Raw genomic sequence first — 24,917 nt, 5'->3', positions numbered from 1 at the left:
CGCGAAGTTTTTGCGACGAATGTATTCTCAATACTGTACCTTAAATAACTACATGTTAGATCGATGCAGCACGCAACGTGGAAAAAGTATATCAAATACTGATAAATAAATAGGAACACACAAGTAAGCGGTTAGTTAAAAAATATATCGCACACACGGTTCATGGAGACCAGTGCAGCGTGACGGAGAATAAAAATCATAGGCGGATCAGAGCGGGACTCATTGACGAACAAACCACCGATGTAGGTGGTCCGGAGCCGTGACCCACAAATGGATTTGGTGACAACGTGTGAGTGCTGGTGATAAAGACAGTGAACATGACTTCTCTAATATACGTTATCGCCTTTGCGCTGCTGGGACAGGCTAGGTCAGGACTCGTTGAACTGAACTGCAGTGATAATGCAACTTGTATAGATCACATGGCAAAAGAGTTTGTAAGAAGCTTGAGACAGCAGAAAACGATAAAAGTATTCGATTTATTAACGATAGAACCAATAGGTAATAGACAAGCGAGGTCTAATCAAGACCCGGTAACAAGATTGATAACAACACACGCGATTAGTTTCGACTGGAACGACTTTACATTCAGATTCTCCAATCCTGAAGATCGAAGTGATGCATTGGATTTAGAAGTATTTGAAAGCAGAAGTGTTAAAGGTTGGTAACGATTTATTAATTGATAATTTAAAATTAGAACTACGTAACTTATAAGATATTTTTTAATCTAACATCGAAAGTTTAATTTCCAGTATTTTTTAAGTTACCACACAATATCGAAGATGACAGCAATTTCAACCCAATGAGTTGTCTATTGTCTTGTATAATAGCTCCAAGTAATTTAAGCTGATCTACAAAAATGAACATAATTTTAATTTCGAAGACAGTCATTAAATTTAACCAATCGTATCATTTTTATCTCGTAGTGTAAAACGTAATTAGTCTCTATCCAGCAATGCAGATGTATGCTGAAGATTATTGTTTGTTAATTCATAACTGTCAGAACAATGTCTTAGCTAAATGTATCTTCACTTTTCTGCAATGGAAAAGCGTGAAGATATAATTTGTGATAAAATATTCACTTATAAGATATCGTGTTAACACATCAAAAGTAAAAGGGTGTAAGTAATACCGTAATTGCTAATGTAACTGATTGGATTCGACTGATATCAAACATGTTTGAATATTTTATGACATTAAAATAATGATCGTTGCACAAATTGTTTGAGACTTTATTAGAAAGTGTAGTTATAATATGAATTATTAAAGTACACTTAGGAATATTCAAATAACATTCTTCAAGTATCAAATCTTACTCGTCAATGTATATTTTATTCGTGCCGAAAATTTCCAATATATTTTCCATAACGATACGATTTACATTCTTCCTCACAGTTTTGAATTCATACATTTTAAATCAGATTCTTTGTCGTATTTTCCAAGTATCGTGATGCACATAATTTCTGTTAATTAATAATGTTCCTACTTTCCTCGGCGTGAATTCCGATTCAGCGGTTTTCTCGCATCTCGTTGTAGAGAAATCTTGGCAAGTTAATTTCATGATAACAGTCTTATTTGTAACTTGAATTGAGAATTGAACTCAATCAATTGTATTAAGATAAATGTTAATGTTTAGATGTTTAGGCAGAATCGGATATACGGATTTAAATGAAATTTGAAATGAAGATAATTTCATCCTGTATTAACCTAAGCAACTGAAATGGGGGGGGGGGAGTCGTTAGGCCGTTGCATTCATGTCTGAATCTGCTTGTGGAAGCTAGTATGGTTATAATGATCAAGTTTGCTCAATCAATTCAAATCACACTCTGTTAAAGCATTCATTAAATAGAGTGGACATAATTTACAAGATTTCATTACATTTGAATTTATCACAAATTAAATTTTATTTGACATTTCTAACCATTTCTAACTCTATGTCTGAGCTGAATAAATAACATTTATAATTCATGAATATCATTCGCTTAATGATATATATTATTTACAGAAACATATATTCTCGTAATAATTTCTTAGAGGATAATAAGTTAATTATATTTAATATTTTATTCACATAAAGCAAATTACACGTAAAAACGTAATCGGATAAATATTTATCCGATTACGTTTTTACCGTGTGGTTGGACTTTATGCAGGCAAGTCTGGGTAAAACCCACCCACCCACTCATCATATGTTCTGCTGGAAAGCAGCACCACTTAGTATTATTGGGTGACGTAACATCTCAGTTCCGAAGGAGGCGCACTACGGTTTAAAGAATGGTTAAAAAAAAAATACGGGCCAATGTCTATATACAGTGGTGACCATCAGATGGCGTTATGACATAAAAAAAGGTCTTTCGAGCACTTTAGAATCATCATTTGACATTCAATTTAAAGCTACCATCGTTTGGGACTATAGATTCTACCGAGGAGATCCAGCAATGTACTCAGTAGTTACTCTTTTTCAATAAAATCAATGATAAATACATAGATAAATTACAATAATTCCATTATTACGTACCATGCATGGAAATCAACGAAAATATAGTACTGACATGTGTTTGTAGGTAGAAATAAATACAACAACCACCAGAATCTCAGTCTTAGAGGTCATTAGGAAGCCATGCTTTGTAAGCGTTGAGGACACCTTGTTGACAAATATTTACGCCCTATTTGTAAATTATGCAATAAGTTGTACAATTTCTATCGAATGTGTCACGGCGAGTGCTCAGAGGAACTATTCTCCCTTATTCCTGCTTCCCCTTTCCTACACAAGTCCACGCGTGCTGGTTCTCGATGTCACCGCCTAACTGTGACATCAATTCCATCGCGTACAAAGAAATTTGGCAACTCTTTTCTTTGTCGCACTTCCAAAACATGGAATTCTTTACCAGCGCACGTATTCCCCTCCTCTTATGACCTGGGTTCCTTCAAACGAGGCGTGAAGAGGCATCTTGCGGGCCGGCAAGGCGGGGGCGGCTAGAGCAGATCACTTACCATCAGGTGGAGCAGAGTCATTTGCCCTCCCGGGCTATAAAAAAAAAAAAAAACAATACAGAGTATTAAAAACGTCTCGTTAGTCTCAAAGACCGGGGTTCGACCTAGACCTGACCGGAATCCTGGACCGGTCGGTAAAGGATTATTGGTATTTCTGTTGAAATTCAGAGCATCTCGAAGTCTAAAGACGTGTATACCCTACATCTGTGCGCCTGTGCCTGAACTCTTTTCTGTTGAGTTTGACGTTTCATAGGATTATGTACGTACGATTATGAGTGAGGTAATATAGAGTGCATCTATGTTTGGTCGGTCGGACGAAGTCGGTCAGGACACCATCCTCATCATCAGCAAGAAATATAGTAATATTTTTTATATAAATACTTTCGATCACATAAAAAAATGTTCTGATCTTCTAATCATTGTTTATATCGAGGTACGTGTATTTGTAACTTTCATAATTAGTCCACTTTCCAACGGATATCCTATTTACTCATCGTTTAAACAATATATATATAATATGTCAAAATAAGACATTTATATGTGAAGCGGATGTAACTTTTCCGTAGTATTATGATGAATTATTCAAAATGTTTTCTATTTATTGCGTTGTATCACGCGAGCTTGTTACGATAGAGACACAAGTAGTACATTGATAAGACGCTGTGAAGATAGTATCCGGTTGAGGTGTTTGTTTTTTTAAAGGATTTTATATTTGTATTTTATTTAAACTTGTTTATGAATTAATTATTTGTTAGCTTGAAAAGGTAATGTCTGAAAATTTACTTATTTACTTACTTTATACTTTATTGTACATTTCAAAGATAAAATAAATAAATAAAACATAGACACAGCCAAATAAAAGACCGTTTCGCTACATATAATCTCTTCCAAGACCCTAACGGTGTAAGTTAGAATAGCCCTTAGAATTATTGTCGTGTGAAGATTTTTGAGTATAAATATTAAACCATTTTTCATTTTTTCTTTAAGTTTTTTCATTAAACGTCCTACTTCACTCCCAAGGATGTCGCTAACTAATCTTAATAAATGGCCTATCTAAAGTTTTTTTTCTCTTAAATCGGTTTTTTGTTGTTTGAAACAAAAAAAAACCTTTTTTAACATTAGCAGCCTGTAAAGCCTTTGAGGAAAAGGTTTGGAGCATATTCCACCACGCTGTTCCAATGCGGGTTGGTGGTATACACATGTGGCAGAATTTCATTGAAATTCATGTCGGTTTCCTCACGATGTTTTCCTTCATTTTTATATTACTATTGTACACATACATTTTATAATCTAACTAAAGCCTACCCACGGCTTCGCCCACGTTTAAAGTAGGGAAAAAGAAAATAGGTGTCCTTGAATGCCATCCTTACAATGTTAATGCAAAACGTCATTGTGTCGTTACCGTTCATGGTGACCAGGTGGTGTTGACTGGATCCCTTTCACATTTTACATATGTTTTATTGCATCTGTAATTTGCTCGGCGATCAATACGAAAATAACACCGTAAGACCACTTGCATGTGTCGGATTAAGTGTAATAAACACAATATATCATGAGCGATTCAAATGCAATATAAATATAAATTAAAAATAATAAGTGTATAAATCATGACCGCGTGGAATGATGGCAAGAATGCTAGCAGCATTTCCCCGTTGATTTACAATTCCGATACTTTGAGCAAGAAACGAACCAGCCCTCCTGTCACCTGTTATAATTTTAACGAAGCTTGTTTCCCTACTAGTCCAATACTTATTCAGCAAATATTTGGATCAGGATTTTTTTTTAAATAAAATAAATCTATTATCATCATTTAACACAATTACGTGTAGCTTTAACAAAATTATTATTTTTATATAATTATACACCCTGTAAAATATATATTTATTTTATGAATAATGAAAATCAATTTTGGCTCATAATATTTTTTTTTTATTTAAATATTTTACAAATTATTAAAAAATAAGTAATACATTGTAATTGAAAATTGAAGGTCAAATGAGTTCAAACGGATGACGTGTTTGTTCAAAACAAATGTGTGCGTGTACTTGTTAGTGCGTGCGGGAATGTATTTTAAACAATATGAGAGTATCCTCTGCCTGAGCTTTGCTTCTAAAAGGTTTTTTAATATATTATAAAATACTGATAGTAAAATTTGATGATGTCGTAAATTTTACGACCAATACTCTTATGTTAAGGTACCTTATGTTGGGTTTAAAGTAAATGTTTTTATCAGAATGCTTTTTAGACAGGCGTGAAGCCTTTAACTAAGGGATGTTGGATTGTTATTGAATTTCAAATCTATGCATTTCTGTTGCTTAAAATCAATTAGATTGTCTAATAGTTATACTCAAAAGAAAGGCCTTACTGACAACACACACACACATATGATCCGAAAGAGATTTTTGCATACCAGCATATAATTATAAGAAATAAAGTAGACAGATATATTCATCCAGTTGCCGCAAAACTTTTATTATGTGGACATCACAAAGGTTGCCTGAGAACCAATTTACTTATTTGCCAATTATTATTTTTTATTTAAGTTGTTTTTTGTTTTGGTGTTGAATAATATTGTTGGTCAACATGTTATCCAAGAATGCAAAATAAATATAAACAGATATAAAAAAGATAGACACGAATAGTCCTACAGAATCTAAATGTGTTGAAGCCGCTTAGGCTGACAATGGCACAGCAGACGATTTTATAAGAATCGTCGTCACTTTCTATCTCACTAGTGAAATATTGACGAACGACTTACAGTGATAAGCTGTTTTGAAACGTGTATCCTATAAATTTTATAATTATTATACGCAATATCGCCCATCACATTTTTATATTTCACTCGGGCTCTGCGGATCACCTCTAGTGATTTTTTCTTACAAAATACCTTTACAGTTCTGCAAACTGGTTAATACACCTGAATCTCAACGACTTCCTAATTTTAATTTCCTTCATTTAATATTACTTTGTGTGCGTAGTAAAGCTCGTGTATGTGGTGAACGAAAACATCGTCAGGCAATGTGCTGAGTCAGATAAAGAGGTCACAGAGATTTTCACAGCAGGAGAATTTTATATGACTTTAACCTACAGTATTTTTAATCTTAACCTCGTGATGAAATGAATAACCAAAATCAGTTAATTGATCTTAGTTCAGGACAAATTCGAAGCTATTAGAAATTTAATTGATTTCCTGTATCTGACGGCCTATTTTGTATCGATTAGGTATCGGTTCGAAAGTGAACAATGAGATAAGAAAATAGTATATTATTGTCAATCAAATCAAATGATTTCCCTGATGGGAAACTATGATCAAGTCAACTTGTCTTTGCAGAAAACACTCCTTACTTTTGTGTGACTTTATTCAATGTTAACAAAAAAAAAAAACAAGGAAATCAAAAAAGTTGGCGCAAAAGGCAGTTTTATTGCTACGTTATCTTACAGGCAATGAGATAGAACCAACAAGTAAAAAAAACAATTCTCATTATATATAGTAGTCGTTCGTATAGAGAGAACGACAGACAAAATAAAACAGCACAATCAAACATAAATATAAAAAAGATCCTTTGGCTAAATTGATCCTTATATAGGATAGTTAAGGTAGCTGAGTGTTATAGGAGTCTACTGGGACATTGAAAAAAAACCGTAATAATATGTAAAATAAATATTCGTACAAACAGACACACACATTGAAATAAAACTAGTTTTTAACGGATTTAATCGCGTGGTCACGGGCAGACTGAACGAAACGAACACTGCAAAGTGCTGGAAACGTCGGGATGTTAAAATAATTAATATACGCGATTAAATCCGTTAAAAACTAGTTTTATTTCAATGTGTAATAATCGCGAAAATCTAAGACAACATTAGACACACACATATATTTATATATCTGGTGCATTTGGTTGCAGTTACCGAGTCACTGATTGGAGTATTAAATTTACTTGATGTGATTCAAATCAGTTAAACTCGAGCTTGGATGTCGTTGTATTGTAAATAAGCTCACGAGCTCAGAAGCTCAGAAGCAGATACACCTAGATAATGTATTCAACCGGTTCGCTTATTTGCTAATTAGTTCGAGATAAGGGCTACATTAGTATAGAGAGGGCTTAATCAGATCTGTAACCGGATTTAGTTATTGTAAGACAATCTGATTAAATCTCTTAGATAATATTATTAAGGAGTCTATTATTCTTATACGTCTATTGATTTTTATGTAGTTTATTTGATTTCCTTACTTATTTATGACTTTCTTACATTTTTATTAATAAAGTTAGTTTTCGACCAATTACTTCGGAAAACAAAGTTTCTGATTGGACGTGACTACGAAGATGTGTACTATGTATGTGCGGTGAATTAAGCCATCTATATATTAAGAAAATAGAGTTTTTCTCAGTAGTATAACTTAAGGAGGTTTCTTATGTCTTACTAAAATATCTTATAAAAAATGTCGGACATACTAAAATAACTTTTTCTCAAGTGTCAAACTTTTTATAAATATAATTGATACATATATTTTAATTTTATTTAACATATATCTTTTTTTTTAAGAGCCGTGATGGCCCATTTGTTAGAACGCGTGCATCTTAACCGATGATTTCGGGTTCAAACCCAGGCAGGCACCACTGAATTTTCATGTGCTTAATTTGTGTTTATAATTCATCTCGTGCTCGGCGGTGAATGAAAACATCGTGAGGAAACCTGCATGTGTCTAATTTCAACGAAATTCTGCCACATGTGTATTCCACCAACCCGCATTGGAGCAGCGTGGTGGAATATGCTCCAAACCTTCTCCTTACGGGAGAGGAGGCCTTAGCCCAGCAGTGGGAAATTTACAGGCTGCTAATGTAAAAAAATGAAAAATGTATATCTTTTTCTTTTTCCGCACTCCATGTATTTTGTTTTTGAGAAAGTTGAAATAATACCTAGTAATCTACAAGAGCATTGCGAACTTGAAAATGGAAGACTGCAAATTTGGGAACTAAGACGTAGTGGCTCTTTTTACACTTGTTCACTTATCTTTTCAACCAGAACATAATAGTATATACCAATATTATAAATACGAAAGTAACTCTATCTGTGCGTCTGACTGTCTGTTGTTCTTTCACGGCCTAACCACGAAACCACCATACCAAATTTGATACAATCTTATACAAATCAACCTTCACCCTAATAAGGATATCGGATACTTTATTTTGCCTAAAACCTGACGACTAAGCCTTAAAACACGAATGAGAACTAGTACAAAATATTACTGTTTAGCGGTACAATATAAAATGTTGGTACCCTGATAGGTATGCAAAAAGCTCTACCATAATGTAATAGTATAAATATCGCTTTAGCTTATCTTAGTACAGTCAAACAGCAACTTAATTAAAACGATAATTTGAGCATTTCATACAATTACGATTACGTCTATCACTTTTCGTTCAGCTAAGTCGTTTGAATTTCAAAGGATTCAATCCTTTAATCGAATTTGAATACATCATGAACCAAATAACTTCGCCTCAAAGATTAAAGGAAATACTTTCCTTTACTTAAAAATAACCTTTTAAAAATACTAAGACATAAAATTTAACTTAAAAGATTTCGATAGATATCTATGAAAAGGCAAAGAGATTTGTTGTTATTTCTATATTTATAACCTGCCAAATCATAAATTCAAAACGTTGGTTAAAAATACTTTAATAAATAAGGCATATTATTCAAGATAAAAAAGGTGGAGCTAATACTTGTTGACTTTCAAGCAGGATATATTATATACATACATAATAGTATTTAATTAGAAATACAAAGTTTTATCACTATTTTAAATGTTGAAAAAGAGTAAGTACCGAATTTTTTTTGCCGGATCTTCTCGATATAATCTACATTCCGAATCGGTTGTAGTTTTAAATTTAACGGTGCTTTTAAATTTGACTATGTTTGTCGACTGATTTTCATTCAATTTTATTGTTTACTAGTTCTTGACAAGCTTTAGTGTTATCAATAAGTTGGGAAATAAGAGAAAGAGAAAATATATGAATAAATTCGAAACATTAAACAGTTTATGTATGTTTTTCGGAAATTGTCAAATTTCCACCGCTAACTTCACTGGTTAACCAATGAAGAGTAGTTAAGAGACTGCTTGACAACTATTTCTAGTTAAATTTAGAACATTGTGACGTCATAATGATCGTGAATGTATTTTCTTTTCATATGATATTATTTACCTTAACTTTTAATAGTGTGGGTAAAATCTTTCAGCTGAACATTAATCCACAGAATTAAGTTGATATTAGAAAATTACACGCTCTTGTTGCTGGTGACAACATTTTATAATGTTCGTGTAATCGAGACGCTCTGAGAAAGTATAATGTGAAATTTTCGTTTTTGATGAGAGCGCATGGCGATGTTTTATAATTCATCAAACTTTAACCTGACTATCTTTTGTTTTTTAACTGGATTAATGCAAATTAAACACATTCGCATTTATTAAATATGTGTGTGTAAAAACTTAGTACATACTTTGTACGATTATTGTCAATAGCATGATTACTGTAGTGATTATTTTATTTATAGTTAAAATAAAATAAAATCTTCTTTTTCAGATGTTTCGGATGAAGTTCCGAAAAAAACGAAAGGCAAGGATGAGGAAGAGGTCATCGAAGACAAGAGAGTCCACATACGGCCAATCAGTAAGTATTTAAACAAAACATCAACCATCGTTTCTTTGACCTTTTTTCCATCATTTGGGGAGAGTGATGTAAACTTTTTTTCCTTGCATCTCAATTTCTAGTCATATTCTCAGCATTCTTTCTTTACACATATCCCTTACAGAAAAGGGTTATATAAAGTATTTTAAATTTTATATAACCCTTTAGCGACTATATACTATAAATCGTATTTCAATTTTTCATTACGCGTACATGTTAAAACCAAAAATTAATATCGATTTAATTTTTAAGTAAAAAAAAAAAAAATCTGTAAAATCTATATACTATTATTAACAAGGGGAAAATCCTTAAAATATAATAATCGTAAAAAGGTACCTATCGTGCTCTTATTTTCTAGAGGAATTCCAAGACAAAAGAAATGTACCCTTACCGGTAAATTGATTAAATATTTTATTTATAGTGTAATGAAATTTTACCATCGTAATATATTGGATCAATTGGTCGGAATAATCTGACGATTCAAGATCCCGTATCGACAAATTCCATTCTAGGAATCCGGAAGAATTTGATTCTCATTTCCAGCTTGTGAATTCATTCGGCTTCAATTTCATTCGACCAAAAAAATATACGACCTTTTTACCGGGTTTTGACAAATTTACATTTTGCTTAAAATAATATTTTTCTTTTTTTACGTTACACGGGTTGAATGTGTGTGTACCGGATGTATTCGTATAGTATTGTTTCGTGATGATCTAACGGTGAAATAAACGTCTGAAGTTTTTTTAATTTTGAGTTCAAATCTTTGGTCGAACTAGTGTTTATTTAAGAAATTGGCTGGCTAAAAAAATCTTGGTAGAAAATTTGGTAGTGTTCAATTCCTTGCCTTTTTTTTCTTGATGAATTTCCCTTACGCCCAGGGTAAGTGTATTTACATGCCTCGAAAGTTATGCAAAACCACTTGCCCTAGGTCAAAAGGAAAGGTCACCGACATCATGATATGAAGAAAAATTGGTGTGGATTCGTTTGTTGAATATCTCATAATTTTAAATCAATCTAATTTTATACTACTAACAGACCAAACATAATGAAGGACAGAATGGGTAGCAAAGTCTTCAACTTCATACGTGTGAAAGAGATAAAGAATTGCAATATTTATAAATATATATCCTTATGATCTGTTAATCTCACGTCGCATACTAATGATAGAACTGGTCCCAGTTTTGTTCGAATAAATTTATTGAATTATTTAAAATCACTTCGTATCATTTATTATTTATATTTTTTTTATAACAATAATAAGTAATTCTATGTAACTAATAAATCGATTGGAATTCATCTTTCTCTATTTTTCGGAATATTTCTCATAGGAGGTATTTAATATATATAAATTTGATAGTAAATTATTTTTTGTTTTTTTTTTTATTATTATTTGAAGAATAATAGCACAACGCCTGTATTTGAAGCGTAAAGCGCTTGTATGTGGAGATGAAAACCTTAGAATAGTTGTAGAAGGGGTCAAAATCAAGTATTTACAAAGCTGTTTGATAAAAATATTTTTAACAAGAAACATTGAGTGATCCCAATATATTTTGATACATCTTTAGTTTGTTGGAACTGAGATAGTGCTTAGAAGATGTGAATTTTAACCGATGATTGCAGATACAATCGGTTTTGATGAGCATTTTGGTGAATCTCGTACTCATTGATGAATGAACATCGTAATGAAACCATCAGACACTCCGCCACATTTTAGCGGCATCGGTCCCAAAATTATACGCACTTCTCGCTCTAGGAGAACAAGTCTCTTTCTAGAAATTTTTCTTTACTTTTTTTTAAGTTGTCAAACTTGAGCTCAGTCAAATAATCTCCAATTTTTACAAATACACATAAAGTGTTTTTCTTCTTGATGTTCCAATGTTTTCAAATAAAAGAATGTTCTATTTTATTATCGTTGTGATGAAAAAATCACACCCTTTCCGACGAGTGCTAAATCAAAGCATGTGACAGAGGACCGTTGTCAACGTCACCTCTCACTTAACTAAGAGTTGTATCCCCATTTTATAAGCTCTACATACTCGAGCTATATAAATTATTTTCATGTTTATGATATCAGACGTGCCATCGAATTTTTTACATATTTCCATATCATTATAAATATGGCAGTTCACGAAGTTACATTTCACGTATTAATTTCGCAACCAAACACGATGAAATTCTTCATACATGTTATCTGGAGTCCAGAAATATTTGTACAGAAAATACAAAAAACCAGTACGATGTATATATTTATTAGAACTCGTCTTCCGGGAGAGCGACACTGGCTTTTCATTTACTTAAGCTTTGATTTCGTGCTCAGTGAAGCAATACATCATTTTTTATGTCAGGTAAGTCTGGCATCCGGTGCTTATGGAGCACCTAAAGGTGGTTCAATATCTTTGAGCAGTAATGTCACTCTGTCACTTTGGTATTTTAAGATATCATTATACTACCAATGAGTCATCGACCTTGGCAACTGTGATGCTAAGTCTTGTGCCCTTGGTTACGCTCACTCACTTATCCTTCAAACCGGAACACAACTACAATAGTAAGTATTGCTGTATATCTGATGCGTGGGTGGTACCTACCCAGACGGCATTGCACAAAGCCCTACAACCAAGTAATTTTCTTACACAAGTATTTATATCCACCACTATAAAATAAAATTACGTCACCATACATAAAAAATATTCCACCGAATAAACTTTAAAACTTAACTTAATAGAGGTATACGACTATGAACCGTTATAATAAAGCAAAAAGAGGGGAAAATAGGATTAGTATTTAGTAATTCCTTGATTAATTAGCGATATTGCAACTATTTCCAAACACGAATCGTACTAAAGTTTTTTATTAAGGCTTGCAGACTTAACTCTTTATTTTTAGAAACTTGTAAGGTTTTAAGTTACATTTATATATAAAAAAATATCAAGCTAAATTAGGCTCTATCATAACCTGTTACAGTTGAATTTTGTATGTATTTTCGATGTACATATATAGAATGAAAAGTGATAGCTCACTCGTTATGTATAACAAGTCCGATGGTACATGAAAATCCACTTAACTCCTGTTGGTTTATAAAAATGAAATGGTTTGGAAACATTATTCAATACGTTTTCTTGAAAATGTAAGATCTATTAAGAGGTAACAAATCATTCGTTAGTTCTATTTTAAATGGTTATTGCAATATATTGATATGCGTCGTGGATATCTGACAAGGACGTCGCCCAACATACGCTGAAAGTTTGCCCCACATATGTCGCGGAGATACAAAGTTGCTCCACAAAGTCGGGCGAGAACTCTGCAAACAGCGAAGATTTCACCTGCGAAAACGCAAAAATGCAAAGCTTTCTCGACATCAATATTATTATTTCTGTTATTGAAAAGTAATTTGGTAGTAATTTTCAGTACTTTAAGAAATACAGTTATTTGGAAATTGGATACGTTTACTACTCCATCGCCCCCTATTAGGCCGTTGTTCTTATTTTGAACTCTCTCCAGTCGAGTCCGTCTCCTTGGATTCTGAGAGTGGCTCTGTGCTTGCACACACTAATACACTATTAATGCAACGGCCTTAGATTCGATGATTGATTTGAATATCAAAAACATCAATTAAATAAGGAAAACCAATAAATTTGAATCATTCAACCAGATACAAGCTACCATCAATTTCGAATGTAGATAATATCGAGGGGAATTCACAAAGCTAAAGTAGCCAGATGTTTAATTAAACATTTTCAATACCTTAATCCTAAAATTAACTATCGGTAATAAATCAAACTACCCTCCTAAGATGGTTTTGATCTTCCACCTCTCTGTTGGTATTCCAGAAGCGTGACTTTACTTCTTTACAACTATGGATAGACTAATGGGATTATAATTCCACTCAGTCAGGTTTCCTCATCGCCAAATTTGAAAGTAATGTTAAGAACGATGAGCAATCGAAAACTCACATGCCTGCCTAAATTTCACAAGGTTTCAAATATTTAATAATAAGGTGGTCGAATTTGTCGTCATATTTGAGGTACGTCATATTTGAGGGATTCCTGCTTCATACCATTATTTCACCAACATCATCACCACATAACATCAAATTCAGTGGTTTGACCTTGAAAGATGAACAGACGTAGCTACTTTTGCATTTATAATATTAGTATAGACTATATTTAAAAAAAAAGTTGTTTTCTCTATATTCTTCAATCCATCATCATTTTAAAGTGTCAGTAAACACTTACGGAAACAAATATCCTGTATGGGAAACGTAGCAAAATATTTGAGAAACATCACACTTTGACGATGAATATATTGTAGTTTGTCTTTGAGATGTTAGTATATCCATATCACTTATAGTAACATCGTGTATGTACCTTAACTAGGTATAATACTTATATATATTCCACGGTCTCATAAGATCGAATAGATGCCTACCAATTTTGCTAATGAAATTACTCGAACATCTATACACGGCTTAGCCTTTGATGTCATACCTTTGGGAAACAGTATTGGTTAAAACACATTTGTCTATCTCGCGATATTTGTATTAAAAGGCAATTAAACGATACAACTCAAGCGATTTGCCTGTAAATTTGTATACTTATATTATAATGACGTGTTATACCAACATAAATAATACTATAACCTTATTTTTAAGAACTACAAGCATAAAAAAACATAACATCTTAGTTCCCAAGGTCGATGCGCTGGTGATGTAAGAAAAGCTATATATTCCTTACTGAGCATAAGGTGGTCCACTTGCCCATCCGCCTGCCAAATCTAAAGCAGTAATTCTTATTGAACGACCAATGTCAGAATTAAGAGAGATTTCTATTCCATGTATGTTTTCAACTATTTAATATAGCAATTAATAGTTTATTTATATATATTTGTGTAAGGAAGCAGGAAATATGTCACTAATATAATATGCGTTCTATGTCTATCTTTGGAAATGGTCGTCATTTTCCCCCGAACACCAAGAGTTAAAACTATTTTGCTAAAAATACCTTCCACACCTTCCACACCACATCCCTAATGAGATTATTTTGTTATAATACGATCATTATCTCATTAAGATTATTGTCTTGTAATGACAGTTGTAAGAAATAAATATTCAAATAAATCAAACCGACTAATATATTCATAAAATCCTATTACTTATATTTTTGATAGATTATTTTCATTCTTCAAAACATCTAGATTATTTATGGACGTAATTTACTTCAGCGTAAAATCAAATAATATTAACAACGACGATCTTTGTCTTTTATCGTGTTGTTTTATTGGTTTACGACCTGATTTGTTTTTCAAATACTTTCGTCTGTAATTTATAGATTTATTTATTCGTTATATGATTATGATTGGAACTCTATTATATTTTCAGTGATCAATTTATATTATTTATAACGTTTAAATAATATAATGATTGTTAGGATTTGAAAAGAAAAAAAAAATCTATTAAATTTCGTAACGTTTTGTTTGTAGATTTACAAAACTATTTGTAGTTATGTTAATAAAATATTATGTTATTTTAGTTTTAGAACGTTTTACGATTCAAAAATCGTCCGAATAACTTAAAAACTAAAGCAATTGGAAAGCAAATGTAATACACTTGTGGTTTTATAGATTTAAATCCGACGTTTTCTTCATAATAATACCTTTCATCATCAAGCATGAGATGAATCATTAAACTATAAACAAAAATAAGTCTGAAATCCACAATCCAAATTATTTCAGATTTACGACTTATAAACGCTAGGCTAAGCCCAACCATTATGAAAAAATAACTTATTAAAATGCAAAATATCTTTATAAGGCTATAGGTACGTTTATAAGACAATAATGATAAAACGAAGCTATAAATTATAATAATTTACGATGGTTTATGTCACGGCGTTTTAACTTCAAGCCGTAAATAACAATGAACAAATATCGACACTACGGTATCTTTTATTGTTCTATTTGTGGCATTCGAAGTGCGAAAAACAAGTCAAATTTGTAATATTTGAATTTATTCTTCATTTTTATTGGAAAATAGTGCTTTCATCCGTACTTTGTTGATCCTCTAGCTTTACTTAGAGATTCGTTTGAATATTTTTCATGTTAAGAGATGTCTTATTTATTGACTAAGAATATAATACGCGTTTATCTATGTCAAGCGTATTGACAATTCATCCATCATTAGCGTAATACTGAGGCAAAAAACATTGATATAGAAGGCGTATTTATTGAGTAAAGCGCCTTATTTATCAACGATTGTATAAATTATAGAATATCATCGAATTTAATATTCAACGATTTTTATCTAGATTAAATGATAATTTAACTGTAAAAAGAACAACCAATGAATTTCTTGATGGTTCTTCTGTGGTCATTGGTAGGATATTTAATTAAATCTTCTGAGTTAATGATTCAACAATGCTTGTGTGTTTAAATAGTGTCCCTTTAAAAGAAATATATGGATTTGTATCTTGAATTTTGATTATGAATCCGAACCGAGGCTTGATGTATTTTTATTAGTATTTACACTTTAAAGAAAGTTTGCTCATATTTTTTTAACAGGCACAGTATATTAAAATAGACCTTTCAAAGCCACTTAATTGAAGTAATGAGCGAACAAACAAGTGCAAATCACTGTTGAACACATGTTGACCTGTTTGTTATATCAAGTGACCGTAATTACTCATGTGATTTATTGGTCTGTGTAAATTTTGTAATTTCCATGCTATTAATTTAGGTATTGAATCAAATAGGTACACGAATTATAGTTTGATTGCTAAAAATGATATTTTTTTTATGAATTCAGCCCAGGTGGCTTGATAATGTAGTCACCTGATGGTCACTGAGTCACCAACCGTTTCAAACAGGAACCTAAAAATACTAAGTTGGTATTTGACATCAAGCTAGAGAAAATAGTTTTATTTTTATGTCAAAGTACACCACTTTTGGGTTATTAAATAAATTGTTTAAGACTTTCATATACACTTACTGAATCTGCTGGCTTTACTCGTGAGAAATAAATAAAACTCTACTTATAGCACACAAACCACCCGCAATTTTAATTCCTTGAGAGGTCAATTAAAGAAGTAAGTAACCTATGTCCTTCCCTGGGACTCAAACTTTCTCCATACTCTCCTCCTTAATTTCGTCTCAATCAGTTCAGTAGTTTAAGCGCGAAGAGGTAACAGACGAAGTTACTTTTGCATTTATATTGTTAGTATAAATAATATTAAGTATCAATAAAAGTAGCTTAAGTTATAATTCACCTATTTGTGTGTGAACTTTGAATTCGTATCAGTTTTAAGAATGTAATAGGCTATAGTATCCCACGTGAAAAGTCCGATAAATTTTATTAAAATTGTTATAAAACCTTCTTGTATCTTCAGAGAGAAGGCGACACAGACGAAAAGTGATGCAAGCTGTTATCCCTCTACTGTTCGGCATGAAGTCCGCTGGAGTAGTCATATTCGCCCTGTTCATGGTCTCAGTGATCACCATCAAGGCGTTCCTGGCCAGCAAAATGGCTCTCATGGTTACCGTTGGCATGGCAATGAAGAAGTTATACGAAAGTTATGGTGGCGGGTAAGTAATCAATATTTACTGTTTTTTTTTTACATAATAAAGATGTCTTGAGCTGAAATTTTGTCACTTACAGTTTTCAGCTAAAATATTTTTAGATTTGTCCTCATCTGCTAAAAATTGTATGAATACCACAATTCTGAGCTTGAGTTTAAAATACCGCCCAATAAAAAATTGTGGTTTGTCAGTACGATAGAGTTTTTAGATGATTTCATTTTGTAGATTCATAAGAATTTGAATCAAACTCTGGCTTATCACGGTTAATATCACAAATGAGACATTTCTATCAAGCTATTGCAGAGATGTTCGATTATATACAATATAGAAATCAAATATCTCTTACCAAATTATTATGACTGGTTAACGAGGCAAACATTTCCTTAAAGCTGACAAAATTTCGGTGAATTCGTCTTCCCTTAAAGTTTAATTATAGCTACACAATATTGCTTCGACATAACATACTCTCATTCTCATTTCTGTAAATCATAATTGGGACCTTTGAAATGCTTTTTCATCATTATAATCATTGCTTGTAACGTATTATTCATTGTATGTCATTGTTGATCTTTTTTTGTAGTGCTATCGAATTTAAATGTACTGTACAGACAGCGATGTTCTTTTTTGTTGCTAAATAAGAAAATATATTAACGTTTAATTTCTAAAAATTAAAACGCACAATAATGTGTCTAATGATTAATAAAGATTGTTTTCTTATCGCTTTAATTAATGTTAATAGGAATTTCTAATAAATCATCCGATCTGAAATCGGAAAACGGTAGGAAAGCAATACAAAAAAGAGTCCACATCGATGTCTATACTGTAAGGAATTTTAATAAGTTGCTCGCATGACTGTACTGACGTTTTTACTGTACTGACTATTTGCAGACACGCACACGACTGTATATACATATTTAATTTATGAGATTTCACCGGATTTCTTGACGTGACGGTACCATTCCTTTGTTGAATTTAAATTTAGAAATAATTACATTGAAGAATTTATTGATGTTAAAATATTCAATAGTTTTAGAAAAAGTCTTAGAAAAAAGAACAGTTATTAAAACATATGTTCACATAATTGAATATACTAGAAATTATCATGTTCAACAAATAATTATTGTACCTAGTCTATGAATACAAAAAGTGCACTGTTATCTTTATAAATTTCCAACAATAATGTAAATTATTTTTATTATCCATCATATAACTACTCAACTACACTAACTAAAATACAATAATCAGCGACCTTGGACTTAGACATGAATCTGCGATGATCGACCAAGACTCGACTGGTAAGAGCAACAATAATGTTTGCTCAACATTCCCACAACTCACCATACATTTGTTTGCATTCCAGCGTCGGTTTGCAAAACCATCCATACCTTTACTCGCAATATCCCATCGATTTTCCGAGCGCCTCATCGCACGCATACTCCGTAAGCGGAGTGAGCCCACAGTTCGCATCTCCAGAGATGTATAGCCCCACAGCACTGGCTACACACTCCCATACACACGAGTTGCTACAAAACGACGCGAGTGCTCAGCAGTCGCAACAGGCGCCCACTGTACTTGTTAACTCAACACGAGCAGCGGAAAGGTGGGACGGTAAGTCGAAACTGCTCAGATATCTTGAACCAGTCGTTGACAAAATCAGAAGCTTCGTCGACCCGATAGCGAGCGTTTTTTACGATGCGATGCCAGCAACTTTCAGAGGTCTCAATTCTGATGTATCTACAGCTAAGAATGTAGAACCAGAAGTTGAAGAGAAAGTAAAACGGCCAAGGGAGATATTAATACCACAACCTAGACACATAGCACAGAGGAAGATGTCACGTAGAAAATCACCGATACAAAGACCAAAGAAATATGTAGAATTTAAAATAGACTTAGATAAATTGAAAAACAGTAAGGACTTCCTTGATTATATTAAAACTAAGAAATATAAATATAACTATCCAAATACGTACTATTATCCTCGAATAAAATACTACATTAATCCGAATACATTTACACCAAAACCAAATAACAACAGACTCTTGCCATATAGAAAGCCAATTTTAAGACGTAATATTTATGTCAATCATAATAATGTGTCCATGACCACTCCTAGTAGTGACGTTCTGTCATTAGAACCAAGTGATTGGAAGCCAATAGTTGTTTTTAATATTAGTAATTCTAATTTGCATAATAATAAAACTAAAAAAATACGTAGAAAGAAAATTATGAAAAAACGTAAACGAGCAAAACGAAGTTTAGATAACAATGCGTCACTAAAATCGATCGAAATTCCAAAAAAGAATTATTTAGAAACGAATGCCAAAAACTTTGTAACAAATGGTGCAACGACCAATAGGGGTTTCATTGATTTTTTTACTGATCCATTCACAGCTTTCATGAAAAAGGCAGATGGATATGCCAAAAAAGTTATACATACTTCCATACATTCGAGAAAACCTCCAAAATACTACACAATTACATACAACTTATTAATGTTTTGCTTAGACGCAATTGATGGTTTATTCGAAGTTCATGAAGTAATACAAAACCATCTTGACGATGGAATCAAAGAGAAAAAAAAAACTAAGAAAAAAATTAAGAAAAAAAAGAAACCAATCGCACACCACCACCACCACGTTCCACATAAAAACGAAACGTCGAAAGTATAATAGAGTTAAAAAATAATAGATATACTCTGATATCCCGGAGATTATTTCCAAATATTTATATCTATATTGGTGACGGATTATTACAACTTTTCTTATTATTATATAATATGAACGATTGTATTTATAAATGTGTAGTAAATATGGGTGTTTTGTAAATATCAATTAAAATGTATTTATTTGTTTGTAATGGTATATTATGTTGATTACACTTAATATTTTGACCTGTTCATTTATTTTTAGATTTATCTTTAGATTTAAAAGGAGTATAAACTCTACCTTCTTCTTCTTCTTTAGTACTTCAATAATTACGACAACTAAATCAAAGCTATTGAGTGTAATGATATTATGTAGTAGTCATTCATTTGAATTGATATTTGCATTGTTTAAAATCTTTGTTGTATTATGCAGGGTACCGGCGACGTCCAATGTTTTATGGAACCTCGCGCGCTACTTCAGAATCCTATTCGGGCTACCAGACACGCCGCTAAGTTCTCCATCCATGACTATGCCTATGTATGCCTTACCTCAAATGCAGAACGATATGCAGAGCCAAATGTTTAGCCCAACGATGGCTATGCCAACAGCTCAGTAACAAAATTGGACATTGGATCAAATTTATTGGATCAAGTGGCGTTGATTAGTTAACATTCTGCTAAATGTCAGATTACCACGTAAACTATGCTTGATCCTGTAAAAAAAAAAAAAATATGTTGCGTGGTGATCTGACATTTAGCAAAGTTATCGCAGGCGCAGTGTTTTAAGTTTCTGGACTGGACTTAAATCATTTGTCATTCTCTCTACTCTTATACTTGATTGTCCAGACAATTTAAGGCATTGCGATTTGCTTAAAAATGTTTTGAGACTGAATCCTTAATTCTATAGTTTATTAGACTTAATCTGAGGTATAATAAGCGCGAGCCCGTCGACTTTATTTATTAATAATAGTTACGATAATTTATTTTAGGTTGTTGTAATAAGGCTTATTTATTCAGCACTATGTGGAATAAAAAATATAAAACTGCATTTATTGTTTTTCATTTACATTATAAATATTGGTTTTAGAGCAACGTCAAAAATACCTTCATCATATAACAAAACGCTCGTGATATCAAAGATATGAGACTGAACCTAATATATTTTCGTTTTGTTATTATAGTATAACTATAAGGATGAGTAATGTACCTATTTGGTAATTATGGCAAAATTATTTCTACGTAATAATAAATATTAGCATTTATTATAAAAAGAGAAAAAAATGATGATGATTTAAAGAGATATCATAAATAAAGCATTCTCGACAGAATTTTTTTACTGCGTTGGCAAAGTCAGTCAGTAAGATTTGTACGTGAAATTTTACGAGAATCTGTTCGTACTCGACGGATGACTATATATTATAAACATACTTACACATATATCATTTTTAAAAAGTGTGAAGGAAATATTTGTTACAATTTTTAATACATTGAAACGAAAATTGAATTTCAAAGGCCTTTATTCATGATGTTATATATCTGCTCATCTTCTCCGGGTCGGTTTGCTCCTCCCAGTCTTCGTTTTGGTATCGATGGGAGTCAGTGAACACCTCATAATTCACGTCTTTAAGCTGCATTTACAATAATTTTAAAAATTACATTACATGACAAAGATAGTTTAAAACAAGTACTTATTATTTTGTAATGTGAACAATTCAAATGCCTATTTTAGTGTTAAAAATACCAGCCCATTGGGTAACCTCTACAGTAACTGCCTAATCAAAATTCTCTTTACATTTTCGTGGCCTTTTGGACGGACCGCAACGCAGAATGCTGTGTCACTGTTCACTGGAAATTGTGGAATTGCTTGATAACTTTTACCAATTCACGTTGGTGTCCTCGTGAAGTTTCTTTTCATCGTGAAGTTGTGATGGATTGTAATTTCAGTGACAGTGGTACTTGATGCCTTAGTTCTCTATTAATGATTTTTGTACGTATAATAGCTTCGTAGAGAAATAAACTATTCATCAGAATCATATTATTTAGTTCTGGTGTATAATAAAACAGGAATATTTATAAAATATTTTATAAAAATCGCTTGAATATAAATTTTAAGGAAAAGTAAGTAAATTTAGCTGTGTTCTGGTTTGTTGTATGAGTGAGCCAATGTTAAAACAGGCACAAGGGACATACTATCTTAGCTCCCAGGGTTGGTGGCGCATTGGCAATGTAAGGAATGATTTATATCTATGGGCGGTGGTGACCACTTATCATCAGATGACCCATTTGTTCATCCACCTACCTATAACATAAAAAAAGTTTTTGCTAGGTGGTGGAGCTTTTTGCAAGCGTGTCAGAGTCGTTACCATCATCTCGTATTTTATCGCTAAAATGCACTTCTTAGTATTGTTGTGATCCGCTACGAAGGGTGAATCAATATGATTACACTCACAAGAGGTATAACATCTTAAACCCCAATTTTTGCGGATAGACAATATGAGGGCTGTTTAATATTCCTTAAATTGTCATCATCATCACTAGGGCCGGACTGTGAGTTTAACGGCCCCTGGGCTAACACTACTCAGGGGCCCACCTAAGACATATCTGTACGTAGACTTGAATTAATTTAATTAAATGGGTTTGATTAATTGCAGGATTCGCAGGGCTGCAAACCATACAATCTGTTTAATTTAATAAAGTTATGGATTCTTTCGCGTTGCCGTCTATTTTTGACTTTGACATGACTTCGCTGCGGCCCCCTTGAATCCACGGGGCCCTGGGCTGAAGCCCAAAAAGCCATATGGTAGATCCGGCCCTGACCATCACAATATACTTACACACTTGCCAAAGTGATAAAGATTGTTAGCTAGAAATATGTAATAAATAATGACTTAAAACGACCATAATTATTTACAAATACTTATACATAATTATCTACGAAGAATTACCACTTTATAATAAGGTGAAAATAAAATATTACATAGTACAAGAAATAATAATTAAATACAGAATTTGTAAAGCGATAATTAGTTGAATTAAATTTGTTATTAATAAAAATGTGTTGCAATAATAACGCACTATATATAAATACATGATGTTAAAATTATAAAAGCTTACGAGTCTCTATATGTCTGACGTCGTTTCCGTCAGACGTCAGGTTGTCAATCTGTCAACCTAACGAAGCGTCATTGTCGATGGCAAAGCGGGCAGTCATCTTGAACGACATTCTCGAACAAGACTGCATGAATGTGACAAATCGCTTAATACTACCGCCATCACACCGCTATTTAAGTATTTGAAGTTGATTTTGTGTCGAAGTGATTCCTAATTACCTAATCATCGTACTATTTTTGTACATATTGATTAAATTACGTCGATTGTATCTCGGAGTTCATCATTTATTCCCCCACTTCAATAAGAAAATGAGTTCTGGTGAAGGCCCTCCTGGCTTTTCATGTCCAATTTATTTTTAATATAATAATCGTAAACAATTTTTTCCAACGATTTCAGGTAGTTATCTCAGCAACGGTTAATGATTTTGCTATAAGAGTTCCTGCTAATAGTGGTTATGAACAATAATCCTTTGAACGTACTGATGATGATGGCAACTCTTTTGTCGACTAATTAGACTTTCACGGGTTCCTGGAAATAGTCTTATGCGTGTGTTGAATTGCTTAAAGAATTGTTAAAGGCAGCAGCAACAGAATACGCTAAAACGAACAAATTGTACATCTAAAATCCAAGTTATATATTTGTGCCGTTTTTAATACGATATACAATTGATACCTTTGACCTTGGAGTAATATTACTAATCTATAACACTGTGTTATTTTCTCCACTGGTGTCAAGAATGTTGTTTCATAATGTAATAATTATTACAGTAACTATTAATAAATATAATCAATTTTAATTTCAACAAAACTTCAAAAATTAACAAAAGCTTAAAAAACGTATAATAATATGGTGATTATACGTAATGTTGATTTAATACCGACAGTTATAAATTCATGAAACACAATATTTTTGATATAATTAATGAAGATTTTGAGGATTATTTAACGAATAAATCTGTTGCAACAACATAATATAAAAACAGAAAGCTGCCTGTAATAATATAAAGACTAATATCGCGACGCCTTTTAAAAAATACATAGCAAAGTGACATTTAAACGATTTTGCTAACAGTATTATTATTTTGATACGTTAAAAAGAAAATTGCGAAGTATCGTAATGCTATCTTTTTATTCCAAATTATCGATATTTCTAAGCAAGACTAACTTTCACCCTCAAATATTTCTCACTTTTGATAAATACGATATTGGTTACTATAAATAAAGTGGAATCCACGACATCAGAATTTGAACACGCATTGTAATATAACAAAGGAGTTTGAATGTATTCACATCATTGAATGTCATTGTTAAAGCAACCCTGTCATAATAAGATTTTTTATAAATGTTGAATGGCTTAGTTGAAAATACCCATACCTTATATATATATATTTACGAATTCTAAACTTTTATTTGACATTTCAGTTCTGATATTAATATTTTTAAGCGATAGAGAGAGATAGAAAGAATTATTTTTATATTAAGAAATTCCTGGTGTAAAAGGAATACATATACATTTCAGAGTACAATCTTCGAATGCAATTGGAAGCAATTTGTTTGTTATTATCAAAAATAATTGTTTGTTGCAAATGCAATATATAAAACGAGTAAATTATTTGAAACTTATTATACTTGAGTGGTTAGAACGCGTGCATCTTAACCGATGATTTCGGATTCAAACCCAGACAAGTACCACTGAATTTTCATGTGCTAAATTTGTGTTTATAATTCATCTCGTGCTCGGCAGTGAAGGAAAACATCGTGAGGAACCTGCATGTGTCTAATTTCAACGAAATTCTGCCACATGTGTATTCCACCAACCCGCATTGGAGCAGCGTGGTGGAATATGTTCCAAACCTTCTCCTAAAAGGCGGCCTTAGCGCAGCAGTGGGAAATTTACAGGCTGTCATTGTATAA

The 24,917-nt window shown here is 32.4% G+C and overlaps 1 protein-coding gene across 1 annotated transcript; it reads left to right on the top strand.

Annotated features, from left to right (window-relative positions):
* Positions 1 to 227: 227 nt before the first annotated feature.
* Positions 228 to 20,746, top strand: LOC125073156. The gene is made up of 5 exons (XM_047683869.1): positions 228 to 657; positions 9,579 to 9,669; positions 17,064 to 17,255; positions 18,610 to 18,857; positions 20,327 to 20,746. The coding sequence occupies exons 1-5, from the start codon at positions 318 to 320 to the stop codon at positions 20,404 to 20,406; spliced, it is 951 nt and encodes a 316-aa protein (XP_047539825.1). The 5' UTR covers positions 228 to 317; the 3' UTR covers positions 20,407 to 20,746.
* Positions 20,747 to 24,917: the final 4,171 nt, after the last annotated feature.

Source organism: Vanessa atalanta, chromosome 23 (assembly GCF_905147765.1).
Source record: "Vanessa atalanta chromosome 23, ilVanAtal1.2, whole genome shotgun sequence".
NCBI lineage: Eukaryota > Metazoa > Arthropoda > Insecta > Lepidoptera > Nymphalidae > Vanessa > Vanessa atalanta.
Note: the sequence above shows the minus strand (reverse complement) of the source record. Positions and strands in the feature narration are given on the sequence as shown.

Bases quoted from the DNA above. Each gene is read 5' to 3' on its own strand.
- LOC125073156 (XM_047683869.1), top strand. From the start codon at position 318: ATGACTTCTCTAATATACGTTATCGCCTTTGCGCTGCTGGGACAGGCT. The intron at 17,256-18,609 runs GTAAGTAATCAA...TTTGCATTCCAG, and splicing joins TACGAAAGTTATGGTGGCGG to CGTCGGTTTGCAAAACCATC. The intron at 18,858-20,326 runs GTAAGTCGAAAC...TGTATTATGCAG, and splicing joins AGCAGCGGAAAGGTGGGACG to GGTACCGGCGACGTCCAATG.